The sequence below is a fragment of the Nyctereutes procyonoides genome, unplaced genomic scaffold (assembly GCF_905146905.1).
Source record: "Nyctereutes procyonoides isolate TBG_1078 unplaced genomic scaffold, NYPRO_anot_genome, whole genome shotgun sequence".
Lineage (NCBI taxonomy): Eukaryota > Metazoa > Chordata > Mammalia > Carnivora > Canidae > Nyctereutes > Nyctereutes procyonoides.
Window position 1 is genome coordinate 17,282,103 of NW_026575155.1, and position 14,829 is coordinate 17,296,931.

Consider the following 14,829-nt stretch of genomic DNA (forward strand, 5'->3'; position numbering starts at 1 on the left):
CAGAGCAGTGGGAGGGGGGGGGCGAGTGGAATCCCGCCCGAGGCCTGGTGACCCCGTGGCAGGGAGGCGGGCGGGGAGGCAGGTGGGGGTCCATGTGGGCACTTCCCGGCTTGGGCCTGTCCTTCAGCGGGAGCAGAGACCAGAGCCGTGCCGGGGGCCACGCGGAGCCTCACCGGGGTGGGCATCCGGGATCCCGCCTAGGAGGGGGTTGGCGGGCAGGGCCCATCCCGGCCCTGCCCCGTGCCGCTCGCCCGAGTTCTGCAGGGCCTGGCGCTAATTTCTGTGCCTCTGCGGCAGCAGAGCTCCCCGTGCCCCAACCGTGGTGTCTCCGAAGCCCCCGCGGGAGACAGGACCACGTTCTCCCGGGAGCACCTACAGTGGCCTCCGCAGGAGCAGCCCTTCCAGCTTGGTGTCTGGGCTCCGTGCCCTTGCACCAGAAGTTTCCAGTGTGCTTCTGGAGTGGCGAGCGTCCTCACCGTTGGCCCGGAGCAGCCCCGAGTCCCTGGTCTCAGGACCTTTTGCCCTCATCGTGTTCATAGCGACGTCTCAGGGTTTAACCCAGACGTTGTGGGCAGCGTGAGGCGTGCCGAGCCCTCAGTGTCTGGATCCCGTGGAGCGGCACCACCAGCTTTGGGCCGGGGCCTCTCAGTCCTGGGGGCCGCCTGGGGCTGGGGGACATGGGCGTGACCCTCGTTGTTCGTCTGCCCCCAGCGTGTAGAGGGAGAGTCGCTTCCCTACCTGTAGGAAGCGGGTTGTGGCCTCTTCAAGGGGACGGAGGAGCTGCCTGGGTGCCGGAGATGCCTCCTCTGACCAGTGAGCGCCCGCGTAGGGGCCTGACCTCCCCTGAGCGTCCCTGAGCCCAGTGGTTTGGGATACGCCTCACCTCCTACGGAATGGAAGCGTTTCTCTTCTCGTAAGATCTTTTTCTTTTACGTGCATTGCAACACGTGGTCCTTCATCTTTGACGCCGTCCCTGCCAGGTCGCCCGCAGCCCAAGTGTGGCAGTGACACCGTGCAGGGATGCAGGGAGTCCCGCTGCCCACGTCTTCCATCCGTGCCCCTGCCTCTGGCTTGAACGCGGCCTTCTGGGGGCTCCTTGGTACTGACAGGGGCAGCAGCAGGAGGAAGAAGTCCTGGAGACTTTCCTTTTTGTCAAAATAAGCTGTCGTTCGGGATGAGCGATGTTTCTGTCCATTTGGGAGTGTTTTGCTAAGGGGCAAGCTGGGGACCCTGGGTCTAGCTGTTTGATGCTCCCGCCCAGGGTGAGACTGGGGGGACGCAGCTCTTCACACACACCTCCCGTCAGGCATCGTTTCCCAAACTCTTGTATCCGAGATAAGTTGTAGGCCGTGGGGACGAGAGCGTGCATGCAGCCTGCCTGGTGTGTGTGCTGCGCGGCGGGTCTGGCCGCGGGCCCTCGAAGAGCACGGCCGTGGGTGCCGTCGGGTGCCCTGGGGCCTGAGTTTATAAGTGCCCTTGCGGGCTGCTTGGCGCCGGTTCCTGGGCGGTGGCCGAGCCAGGGCAGCAGGGCTGAGCCACGTGGATCTTCCTGCCGCCCCTTCCCTTCCCTGATGTCCGTCACACTCGAGGTCGTTTTCCCGGCCCGGCCAGCCCTCGAGCTGATGGCCACCCCACCTGCGGGGAGGTCACTCTGGGGACGGGGCGTGGGGCTGGGAGAGCCGGGTGCAGAGGGGTGGAGGGTGCAAGGCAGGTGCCCCGGGGAAGCTGGTCTGTGCCTCAGCGTCCTCATCCGGGGGGAGGGCTGGGGTGTCAGAGGACCGGAGGGTGGCCCGGGCTCCGCGCTGTCCCTGTCCTGCAGACTCTTGAAGGATTCTGGCCAGAGCCTCGAATGCTCCTGGGGCCTCCGTTTCCGATGAACGTTTTGGAGGACAAAAGAGCGTTCACGTGCACACGCGCGTGCCCGTTTGCCGGATTCACCTTGTGGTTTTCCAGAAGAGACGGCCTCACCGGCGTGCGCGGGGCGGCTGCAGGCCGCATCCCTAACTCCCAGCTGTGGTCCGCAGGTGTTAGCCGACGCCGTGGCCCGCCTGGTGCTGGATAAGTTTGGCGACCTGACCGACAACTTCTCCTCTCCTCACGCACGCAGGAAAGTGCTCGCCGGCATCGTCATGACAACAGGTAAAAAAAAACGTCGTGTTGGCGTTACCTGGACCACAGAGAGGGGACACGCTCTCAGGCCGCCGCCACCCCGGTGAGGCTGAGGGGGCCGTTTCCTAATCCTTCAGATCCCACCACGGGCACACGGGCACACGTAGGAACTGCTCTTACAAACATTTCCCCCGTGCGCTCACTCGTCAGCCTGGGCTTTTTTACTAGGAGAAAGCCTCCTGTATTCATACCGGGCGCCTAGCGTCACCCCTGATGGTTTGGACGGACTCTGGAAAGTGCAACAAGACAGCCCTCGGTCCTCCTCGCTCCCCTGGAGAGTGGGCGTCTGAGTTACCGACAGCGGTGGTGCCCAGCTAGCTCCCCGTGACCCTTCCGGGGAGGCAGGTAGCACTCGCGAGAGCGGAGAGGGCACGGGTGGAGAGACACTTGGACAGCAGAAGCAGCCCTATTAAATTTACCCAGAAGCTCCCAGCAGCACGAGGAACCCCGTCTGAGTCCTTTCCTGCACCCCAGAGGTGAAGATGCAGCCTGGGCCCTGATCCCTGCTGCTGCAGGGCCCTCTGCACGGGGGCATCCACTCCACCCCGCTGGGGAGACAGCCCTGTAGGGCCAGGGGCGAGCGGGCTGGGGGCGCCGTCTCTGTCTACACCTGCCGGCCAGGGAAGAGCCCCAGTGCTCTGTGTGGGTGACCGCGCCCTCCGCTTCTCCCAAGGTCGCTCTCTGTCCCATCGTGGGCAGGATGTGACTGCAGACCCGCAGTGTCAGACACCCCTCAATGCCCCAACACGAGTGCTGTTTTAATTATGGCTTTTTTTTTAAGATTTTATTTATTTATTCATAGAGAGAGAGAGGGAGAGGCAGAGACACAGGCAGAGGGAGAAGCAGGCTCCATGCAGGGAGCCCGATGTGGGCCTCAATCCCGGGTCTCCAGGATCACGACCTGGGTTGAAGGTGGGGCTAAACTGCTGCACTACTGGGGCTGCCTGGCTTATTTTTTTTTTTAAGATTGTATTTATTTATTCATGAGAGACAGAGAGAGAGAGAGAGAGAGAGAGAGAGAGGCAGAGACACAGGCAGAGGGAGCAGCAGGCTCCATGCAGGGAGTCCTACGGGGGACTCGATCCCAGGACTCCAGGGTCACGCCCTGAGCCGAAGGCAGATGCTCAATGGCTGAGACCCCCGGTGCTCCTAATTACGCCTTTTCTTGCACACTGTCCTTACTGGCACAGCTGAGGGTGTGTCTGCAGTGGAGCAAGTGCCCTGGACGTTACCGTGGCTTTCAGTTTAGTCCTGGTGTTCGATGCCTGCGTCCCCCGCTCCTCCCTTGCTGTTGTTCTTTGCGTGACTGAGGGTGATGCCCGGCTCCTGGACGCAGTGTTCCCTGGGTGAGCCTGTGTGTCCACCTGCCAGCCCGGGAGCGTCGGCCGCTGGGTCCTTCCACACGGCTCTTCTCACTGGCTCTTGGGGGGCAGACTGGCTCCCGGGCCCTTTGACATTTGCTGTGCCTTTCACGTGGGACCTTCCACCCGGGGCCACGGTTTACCCCCGCAGGCAGCGCCACACAGCCCATGACACATGGCCCTGGCATCAGATGGCCGGGTTCAGCTTGGGTTCCTGCTGGCGGAGTGACCCGGGGCAGGCCGTTGACCCGTCTGTGCCTCGGGGTCCTCCTCTGCCACACGGACGCAGGTAGCGTGCCCCCCAGAGCACACGTGGGAATGAGGTGCAAAGCCTTTCCGAGCAGACCTGGTGCTGCGCTGCCGCTCGGGGCGATGACGGCCAGTGAGGTCACTGTCAGGCGGTGTCCGGGTCTCAGTCCGGGTCTGCAGCGTGAGGTCTGTCAGCAGACGTACCTTCAGAGTGGCTGCGCTCCCCGTGCCGTGGTGACAGGCGCCCCTGACCCCGCGCCACCTCTCTTTCCTCGGAGCCTCCTTGGTGCCTTGATGTTACTTTCAAAATTGTCGCACCTGCTGGTCCACCTCTACCTGGTGCTCCCGGCCTGTGTGCGGCGGGGCGTGCTCCAGACCAGACTTGATTGCATCCGGAGGAAATCCTTCCTTAGGTTTAGAATCTGTGCACCAAAGAGCGAGGGGGGTTCACATCCCAGGAACGCTGCTGCAGGGCCCTCGGGGGAGGCGGAGTTTGCACAGTACGATCGGGGAGGGGGGGCAGGGGTGCGTGTCACACCCCAACACTGGGGTCACTGACTGCGCTCAGCGGACCCGGGAGCACGGCCCGGCACGAGGGATCATCTCTCTCTGTTTTTCAGGCACAGATGTAAAAGACGCCAAGGTGATAAGTATTTCCACGGGGACAAAGTGCATCAATGGCGAGTACATGAGTGACCGTGGCCTTGCGTTAAATGACTGCCATGCAGAAATTATAGCTCGGAGATCCTTGCTTAGATTTCTTTATACACAACTTGAGCTTTACCTAAAGTAAGTCTAGTTAGGTAAATAACTAAAGGAAGCAATTTTTTTTTTTAAAAAAAATCCCCCTCCTAACTCAGAATGTATTGCAAAACCTTCATAGTTTCTGTAATCACTGAAAAACTCTTAAAGTAGTAACTTTATCGGCAGCAAAGGGGTCGGGTCCCGTTTGCCCCGGGCGCTCACGCTGCAGAATTGAGGTGGGCAAATTCTACACGCGCGTGCACGCGTGTACTGACGGCTCACGCGGCGTGAGGTCTGCGTGCAGAACCGCGCGCTGCTGCTGCTGTACACCGTGTGAGCGTGAGCAGAACCGAGCCGCCCCAGGGACCACGGCCGTGCGGTCACCCGGCTAAGCCGCTATTCTTGAGCGAGCCGTGTGCGGTCTGTGCGGACGTCGTAGGCCAGAGGGAGGGGAAGGTCCCTCACGCTCCTTGTCGGGCGGGCTCAGTAACCCTGTCGGTCGTGGTCAGCATGTGAGCATCCCGCACCTGTACCCTGTTGAAAATAGGGGCCCCTGGAAGTCTCTGCGAACGACGATAGGCTGACCGCACACCGCTCTGAGCTCACGCTTGCAACCTGTTCCCTTCCAGCAACAAAGACGATCAAAAGAGATCCATCTTTCAGAAGTCCGAGCGCGGAGGGTTCAAGCTGAAGGAGACTGTTCAGTTCCACCTGTACATCAGCACGTCCCCCTGCGGGGACGCCAGGATCTTCTCACCGCACGAGCCGATTCTGGAAGGTACGGGCCTCGGCTCGCAAGGGCACTCGTGGTTCCGTAGTGACAGGGGAGCACACCTACGTTAATAGCCGTTTCTTCTTTTCCTTGAAAACTTCAGCTTGAAAGTGGATCTGATAGGAATATATCAAAGCACCAGGTTTTCCGTCTCAATAATTTGCTAAAAGGAAAACCTGCGTGAATGAAACGGGTTGACTGTGATGCACCAAGTACACGAAGTGGTCAGGGTGAGGACAAGCCGTCAGACGAGTCTTTAAATTGGGGCCGTCCGCGTCTGTGCATCTGGGCCCCGGACGAGCGGCCGTTCGATGGGTGTGTGCCTGCGGTGTGGCCGGCATTCTGGAGGCAGGCACGCGCTCGTGAGAAGGGGCCTGGGTGCATCACGTAGGTCGGGGCCCCTGTTGTAAAGTAATTCGTGTCCTCGTCTCTTCTCCAAGCTGAAGCAACTCAGACACGGCATCGGAGTCCGTTATTTTCCTTAATTGCAAAAGCAACACATACCCACTGTGGAAAATTGCTGCATGTTTTTGAAAAATAAGAAAAGAAAAAAAAAAGAAAAATAAGAAAAGAATTCAAAAAAAAAAAAAGAAAGAAAGAAAAGAATTCAATCGCCCGTGCTCATATAACGCAGGAATAATCACTTTATATGTTTACTTGTGCATGCGTTTATTTCTGCATCCCTATGATTGGAAAATTTTGGAAAATTTAAAAATGCAGAGAAAATGTGTGACAAACACTCCAATACCCATCACCTAGAATTAGCGGGTGTTAGCATTTTGTCCTCCTTGCCTCAGCTCATTTTTAATGATAGAAGGAAATCGTTTTGGTTAAAATGGAAGAAGCCCTGTTTTTCCCCAGCCCCCCTGGAGGAGACCACTTTCATGATTTTGGTTTGTGTCACGTCCTTTCCTTCCCAGTTTTCTCTACCATGTTGTGCATCTATCTTATAGAGAGAGAAGCAGCATGTGCACACGGCCGTGAGCCAGACTCTAAGCGTATAGGGGGCTGCTGCGCTTGCTCTGCTGTGAGGACGGGTCAGGCTTGCTGCCCGCGGGGATTCTCACCCGGCCTCCCTCTCCTAGAACCGGCGGACAGACATCCAAACCGCAAAGCCAGAGGACAGCTGCGGACGAAAATAGAGTCTGGCGAAGGCACAATTCCCGTGCGGTCCAACGCAAGCCTCCAGACGTGGGACGGGGTGCTGCAGGGTGAGAGGCTGCTCACCATGTCCTGCAGCGACAAGATGGCACGGTAAGGCCTCCTGCCCGCAGGCTGCCTGCAGGCGGGACTCGCCGCTCTGCTTCGGGGCTTCTTCTTTTTTTTTTTTTTTTTTTTTATTTTATGATAGTCACAGAGAGAGAGAGGCAGAGACACAGGCAGAGGGAGAAGCAGGCTCCATGCACTGGGAGCCCGACGTGGGATTCGATCCCGGGTCTCCAGGATCGCGCCCTGGGCCAAAGGCAGGCGCCAAACCGCTGCGCCATCCAGGGATCCCTGCTTCGGGGCTTCGTCCATGTTTCCTGCTGTGTGTTCCCGGCCTTCTCTGGAGGACGGAGGCCCTATGCAGGGTTTTGGGGGCCACCATGCGGGGATCGAGCTGCGGCCCCCGTGCCGGGGGCTCTGGTCACCCACATGGCTTTGCTTCTGTCCTTGCACGTATGGGCCACCCACGGTGACGTGTAAAACAGTTTGCTCCCAGAGGAAAGGAAGAGGGTCCTCATTCCTAGAGGAAGCCACCTTAAAGGTCCCGTCCGCCACTGCGTTACCACTTTGGGTTATTATAGGTGCAGAGTGTCCCTGGCGTCACATGCCAGGTGGCGGCCTGTAGGGAGGCTGGGGCTGCTGCAGACCCACCCGTTTGCATTTGCTTGACAGATGTTTTTTCAGACAAAGATGCGTCTAGGCCAGACTTTTTAAAAAGCCTCATTGTTTCAGGCATTAGTTCCAATAGCTCTGTTTTTAACAAATATTTACTTGGGGAAAAAAAAAAAAAGCGGGATCCCCGGGTGGCTCAGCAGTTTAGCACCTGCCTTTGGCCCAGGGCATGACCCTGGAGTCCCGGGATCGAGTCCCATGTTGGGCTCCCTGCAGGGAGCCTGCTTCTCCCTCTGCCTGGGTCTCTGCCTCTCTCTCTCTCTCCGTGTCTCTCGTGAATAAATAAATAAAATCTTTAAAAAAAAAAAAAAGAAAAGAAAAGAAAAAGTAACATAGACAGATGGCAAAAAGTTGAGCGGTCCAGAAGCACGTAAGCCAGAGAAGGTCGTCTTCAGAGCTCCGCTGTGCCAGCCATCGTGAGCGGGTCCGTGACTGCCCGACCGAAGCTGTCACAGCCGACGTGCGTGTGCACACACACGGCCCTTTTCAGTTGTCTGTAAGCCTTTCGTGTGTTGCTTTTCTTGGGTGGACCTTGTCAGGGAACCTCAGGTGCACAGAACGTGATTCCTCACACACTGTGGTCCGTTCCCCCCAAGCACGGGTTTTTGCTTATTATGTGTCCTTCCTGTCGACTCTCCATTCGTGTGTGCGCGTGCGTGTGGTGCCTTGAAAACTACACGGTGGTGTCATTCTGGGGCGTTTATGTGTGTCGTTAATTCGTAGAGACGGAACTGTGTTTTAGACGCCATTCTGCATCTCATCGTTCCATTCATCCCAGCGTTTGGGACCTACCCCCGATGCCATCATAGGCAGCGGGTGGATTACGTCTCACTCCTGCAGAGACGCCGTCGTGGTCATGGACTGCGCTAGGCCCGTTCCCTCACGGTAGAGACTTGGCTCTGCTCCAAGCCTCCTCTGCAGCTCAGCCTTGAGTTTCCATGAGTGTAGCTTGTTCTACCCAGGATCCCCGCTACACACATGTAGAACCTCACCAATGATGTCACACACACCCCAGCCCGGGTCACACCAGTTCACACTTATACCAACAGTGCATCATGCTAGTTTCCGCCTCATTTTAATAAAAACTGGTGTCTGCTGGGGCTGTGGGGCAGCCACGCGTTGTTCGTCTTTCTCCCTGCGGTTGCCCGTTGATACCCTCTGCCGTTGGTCTTTTGGATCTCACCCTTTTCCCATCTTGATCTGCAGACGTTCTTCCTCCGGTTCCTACTGCAGTCCTTGAGAGATGCAGACATTCCGTGTCAAAAAAAAAAAAAAAAAAAGACATTCCATGTCTTTTCCCGCCCAAACCCATGTTTTCACTTGATCCGTACCATGCTCCTCTTGAATAGAAAAGTTCAGTTTGTTATTACCTTATTGGTTAATTTTTCACCCTGGAAAGTGATTTGCACTTCCAGGATCTTATTTAAGAAATTGCTCCTCAGGGATCCCTGGGTGGCGCAGCGGTTTGGCGCCTGCCTTTGGCCCAGGGCGCGATCCTGGAGACCCGGGATCGAATCCCACGTCGGGCTCCCGGTGCATGGAGCCTGCTTCTCCCTCTGCCTGTGTCTCTGCCTCTCTCTCTGTCTCTCTCTGTGTGACTATCATAAATAAATAAAAATTTTTTTAAAAAAAGGAAATTGCTCCCCAAATTAAGAGCATAAAAGTACTCTCCTATGTTTTTTTTCTGAGATTTTTATCATTTACTTTCAAATTCAGGCCTTTAGTACAGTTGTATTATAAGTAATAATTTGGCTTTACTGTTTTAATATAGTGAATCAGTTTTCCGGGTACCACCTACTAAATAATTGACATTTTCCACAGTAATCTGTGAAGGCATTGCTGTTATATACTGAAAGATGGGTCTGTTCCCAGCCTCTCAAATCTCTATGAGCTCAGAGTTAGACATAATTGTACAGATTATATAGTTCACAGAGATGTTTGCAATTTTTGATGGATTAATTTCTGGTACTTTATACTTCCTGTATTACATCAGAATTAATCTTATTGTCTGTTATATATTATGGATAATTATTACTGATATAGACAAACACTGTGGATTATTTTTATTATGGTTAAAAATACATGACATATAAGTCACCATTTTTTTTAAGTTTTTTTTTTTTTTTAAAGAGCAGTTTTAGGCTCACAACGAAATTAAGAGGGATATACAGAGATTTCCCATATACTCTATCCTTGCACACACACAGCCTCCTCCAGTTAAACATCCCCCCACCCACCCCAGAGTGCACATTTGTTGCAGTTGATGGGCCTGTATGGACGCATCATAGTCACCAAAGACCATAGTTTACAGTAAGGTTCACTCTGGGTGTTGTTCATTGTCTGGGTTTGGACAATTATTTCATGACACGTGTTCATCATTATAGTGTCATATAGAGTATTTTCACTCCCAAAAGATCCTACATGCTCCACTCTTTCATCCCTCCTACCCCTACCCCCCCACCCCCAGCCCCCGGCCACCCCCGAGCCTGCCCCATCTGCACAGCTGTGCCTTTCCCAGACAGTTGTGTGGTTGGAGTTGATGGTGCGCAGCCCCCTCACCCTGGCTGCTGTCACCAGGTCACGTGCCCTCACGGTCCCTCCATGTCTTCTCATGGCTGGATGGCTCATTTCCTCTTAGCGCTGGGTGCGCTCCTGTTGACCGGATGGGCCGTCTCCTTGTCCATTCACCCACTGAGGAGCACCGTGGGTGCTTCCACTGTTGGCAGTTCTGTAAACATCTGTGTGCAGGTTTTTGTATGCACCCGTGTTTTTTACCTTCCTTGGGTAAATACCAACAAGTATGATTGCTGAGTCATGCGGTAAGAATATGTTCAGTTTTGTAAGAAACTATGGAACTACATGTAGAGAGCTCCTAAAAACAACAACAGAATACCTGAGTCAAAACTTCTCAAGTCCTGGGGAAAGGATTTGAGTAGACACATCTCCAGGAAGATGTACAGACAGCCAGTGAGCACATGAAGATGCTCCACATCCCCAATTGCTAGGGACATACAGACCAAAACCACAGTGAGATATCCCCTCACACCCATGGGGTGGGCTCCTGGCAACAAAACAGAACATAAGATAACAAGAGTTGACAAGGGTATGGAGACCTTGGAGCCTTGGCGGGAATGTAAATGTTGCAGCCACTGTGGAGACCGTATGGCAGCTTCTCAAAAGCATATAATTGCCATGTGATCCAGCAAGTCCGCTTCTGGGTGTTTGCCCCCAAAGAACTGAAAGCAGGGCCTCCAGAGATACTTGTTCACTCATGGTCACTGCAGCATTATTCACAAGAGCTAAAACATGATGAGATGTCTGTTAAGATCTTTCACCCACTTTTTAATAGGGTAGTTTGTTTTCTTTTGGGGTTTTCTTTTAAGATTTTATTTATTTATTCATGAGAGACCCACAGAGAGAGGCAGAGACACAGACAGAGGGAGAAGCAGGCTCGCTGTGGGGAGCCCGATGTGGGACTCGATCCCGGGACCCTGGGATCACAACCTGAGCCAAAGGCAGACACTCAACCACTGAGCCACCCAGGCGCCCTTCTTTTTTGGGGTTTTAAGAGTTCTTCGTATATTTTAGGTGACAGTCCTTCTCAGATGTATCTTCTGCAAAGTTCTCTCCCAGTCTGTGGCTTGTCTTCTGATTCTGTGGATGTGGTTCTTTAAATTTTACTGTAGTCCGTCCTATCAATGATTTCTTTCAAGGATTGTGCTTTTGGTGTTGTGTGGAAAAAGTCATCACCAAACCCAGGGCCATGTAGATTTTCTCCTGTGTTGTTATCTAGGAGTTTTATAGTTTTGCATTCTACGCTTAGGTCTGTGATCCATTGGGAGTTAATATTTGTGAAGGGTGTAAGGTCTGTGTCTAGATTCATTTTTTGGCACGTGGATATGCAGTTGCTTCAGCACCACTTGTTGAAGAGACTGGTTGCTCTCTTGGGTTGCATTTGTTTCTTTATCAAGGATCAGTTGACTCTTTCCACGTAGGTCTGTTTTTGGGCTCTCCATTCTGTTGCCTTGATTCAGTTGTCTGTTGTTTTGCCAGTACTACACTGTCTTGATTACCATTTGTATTTTGAATCCAATTCCATTGTATGTGGGTGTGGGAGAGGTTGGTCCCTCACACATCTAACAAGGAATTCTCCGATACCAGCTGTGTGACCTACGATTTGCCTGTGCTTCCAGCTATAAATTGGAGGTCTCAAGGACCTCCTCCTTGGGTTCAATTAATTTGCTAGAGTGGCTCACAGATCTCAGAGAAACATTTTACTCACCAAATCACCAGCTTATTTTTTTTTAATTTTTTTTTTTTATGATAGTCACACACAGAGAGAGAGAGAGAGGCAGAGACACAGGCAGAGGGAGAAGCAGGCTCCATGCACCGGGAGCCCGACGTGGGATTCGATCCCGGGTCTCCAGGATCGCGCCCTGGGCCAAAGGCAGGCGCCAAACTGCTGCGCCACCCAGGGATCCCAAATCACCAGCTTATTATAAAAGGATATAATTCAGGAATAGCCAGGTGAAGGGCTACAGAGGGCAGGTCAGGGAGCTTTGAGCCCTCTCCAGGTGTGCAGCTCTCCTCACATCCACGTGCCCACCAACCCAGAAGTTTCAAACCCTGTCTTTTGGGGTTTTTATGGAAGCTTCATTACATAGGCACAATTCATTAAATCATGGGCCAATGGTGATTTTTAACAAATTTTAAAAAAAAATTTAAGTAATCTCTACACTCAACATTGAGTTCAGACTTATGACCCCAAGATCAAGAGTCACATGCTCTATCAGCTGAGCTAGCCAGGTGCACCAAATCATTGGCCATTGGTGATTAACTGAATGTCTAGCCCCTCTCCCCTCCCTGGAGATCAGGGGGTTGGGACAGGAAGATCAACTCTCTAAACCAGCCTTCAACCGTGGGTGTTTTCTAGAAGTCACCTCATTGACCGAGTAGAAAACACCTGTCAGGCTCTCATCACTCTGGAGATTCCATGGGTTTTTAGGAGCCATGAGCCAAGAACCATGGATCAAGACCAAATATATATAAGGCCAAAATATAGTTCTTATAAATCACAGCATTGCAATTGATGTAGCTTTATAGTAGGTCTTGAAGCCACATGGTGTCAGTCATTCAATGTTGAACCAATATGTTGGTTATTCTGGGTCTTTTGCATCCATATGGACTTTAGAATCCTTTGTCAAGTACCTGCAGAATACCTTGCTGGGATGTCGATTGAGACTCATTGAATCTGTAAATGAAGTTGGGAAGAGCCGACATCCTGACAGCAGTGAGTCTTCCTATCCATGAACATGGGCTATCTCTCCCATTTATTTAGTTCTTTGATTATTTTTTCAGAGTTTAGTAGTACATATTTTGTTAGATTTATACCTATTTAATTTGTAAATGGTATTATGTTTTACAATTTCAAATTCCACCTGTTTCTTGTTAGTCACACTGACTTTTGACACCAAGGTACAATGGTAATTCAGTGGAGAAAAAAAAGTCTTTTTAATAAATGGTGCTGGAGCAGTTGGAGGGCTCTATGGAAAAACAGATGGACTTCCTATTTTGTACCATAGACAATTAACTCAAAATGGATCATAGACTGAAATGTTTAGAAGCCGTAGAAGAATGCAAGGGAAGATCCTGGCCGTTGTGGTAGCACCCGAGATATAACACCAGGACGCTCAACTTCATCAGATTAAAATTCTTTCTCTCTTAAAGACATCATTAAAAGAATGAGAAATAAAGTGAGCGACTGGAAGAAAATATTCATAAATCAGGTATCTGATAAAGGGCTTGTTTGCAATATAAAAATTTAGACTCTCAAAACTCAACAAGGGAGACAAAGCAATTTTTAAAATGAGCAGAATATTTGAATGGACACTTCATCAAAAAGGATGTCAAATAAGTGTGTGATGAGACGCTCAACACCAGTAATTGTCCACTGGGACACGCATGTGACGTATAAAAGCACACACATCAGAGCACTGGGCATATGCAGTGTGAACAGTGATACAGGGGCTGGTGGTCTTGTCCTAGGCGGAAGGACAACTGCTTGTGAAGAGTTTGGCAGTTTCCTTTTTTTTTTTTTTTAATTTTTATTTATTTATGATAGTCATAGAGAGAGAAAGAGAGGCAGAGACATAGGCAGAGGGAGAAGCAGGCTCCATGCACCGGGAGCCCGACGTGGGATTCGATCCCGGGTCTCCAGGATCACGCCCTGGGCCAAAGGCAGGCGCCAAACCGCTGCGCCACCCAGGGATCCCAGTTTGGCAGTTTCTTAAAAAGTTCACGATGTGCCTACTGCACATCCCAGTCACTGTGCACCCTGATGTTTGTCTCAGAGAAAAGGAAGTGTGCGTCCAGGGTCACACACGAGTGTTCCTAGCAGCTCTCTTTGTAACCATCAGAGAGTAGAAGCAGCCCACACGGCATCTGTAGGGAAGTGGATATGAGCTTGGTGCTGTGTCCACACAGTGGGATACCCCTTGGAGAAAAAACAAATGAACAATGATTCCCAGGGCACCATGGGGTTATGCAAAGTAGGGGAAACCAAACAGGAGTGCTTGCTCGGTGGTTCCATTTTCATAAATCCTAGAGAACCATACTGACCTCCAGGGACAAAGCAGGTCAGTGGCTGCCCGAGGCACAGCCAGCATAGAATAAGGTCTGAGGGGACTCTGGGGGTGATGGTCTCCAGGGCACACATGGAAGTCATCTCTTGGGGCGCCTGGTTGGCTCAATCTCCATTAGGTGGAGCTGATCTCAGCTCAGTCTTGATCTCAGGGTCATGAGTTCGAGCCCTGCGCTGGGCTCTGTACTGCACTCTGTGCTGGTGTGGAGCCTACTCAAACACCTCTCACCACCGTGTGTGCCTTACTGTGCACGATGTGGTGCGTGTTCCCAGAAGAGGAAACCAGAGTGGAAATTTAAAAATGATAGTAATTCAGAAAAAAACCCCTACAGCTACTGAGTTACAAAGAGAACAAATCCAAATAAATAGAAAGAAGGAAACAATAAAGAGCAGAAATTATTTTTAAAGGCAACAGAGGAAAACAGGAAATGCTAACAAAGCCCCGTGTTCGTTCTTTGGAAAGGACAGTGATGTGAGCAGAGCTGGCAAGATTGACACGAAGAAACAGGGACAGAATGGAGGGGGACGGCCCAGCCCCACTGGGGATGGAACGGGAGACGGTCAGGGACGCGGCCGACACTGCACACGCCGTGCATAGTTATGTACAGGATTGCAGGAGACTTGGTCACCAGTGTGACACGGAGTTAAAGCGTCCATTCCTGATGTGGACTCAGCATCGGCGGAGGGCTTCAACAGAACACGGAGTGTTACAAACACTCCACCTGCCATGACACAATAGGCAGGAAATAAACTGAACAAAATCAAAGCCGGGGGTGGGGGGGGAGGCGAGGAGCCGTGGAGAAGGGGACCCGCCCCTTGGATGGCTTGTACGCCAGCTCTCTGCATGCTTGCAGCGCCAAGCATCCCATTTCGGGATCAGAAAAGTAGGGAAAGATCCCCAGCTCATTTTGTGGGATCATCACCACCCTCATCTCCAGACCAGCTAGGCCAGTAAAGGGAGGCAAAGTGACAAGAGCCGTCCTCCGTCACAAACACACGCATACACACACCAAGCC

At 52.4% G+C, this 14,829-nt stretch overlaps 1 protein-coding gene across 6 annotated transcripts in view; it reads left to right on the forward strand.

The window, feature by feature from the left end:
- The window catches only part of ADARB1 (adenosine deaminase RNA specific B1), a 141,934-nt gene that overhangs the window by 101,284 nt on the left and 25,821 nt on the right, over positions 1-14,829 (forward strand). For 5 of the 6 annotated variants that reach the window (XM_055313400.1, XM_055313402.1, XM_055313406.1 and 2 more), the window contains 4 exons: positions 2,025-2,139; positions 4,400-4,568; positions 5,153-5,301; positions 6,249-6,549. In XM_055313400.1, coding sequence (XP_055169375.1) covers positions 2,025-2,139; positions 4,400-4,568; positions 5,153-5,301; positions 6,249-6,549 — 734 coding nt within the window. The remainder of the gene's footprint in view (positions 1-2,024; positions 2,140-4,399; positions 4,569-5,152; positions 5,302-6,248; positions 6,550-14,829) is intronic. The other variant, XM_055313404.1, reaches the window with a different exon arrangement.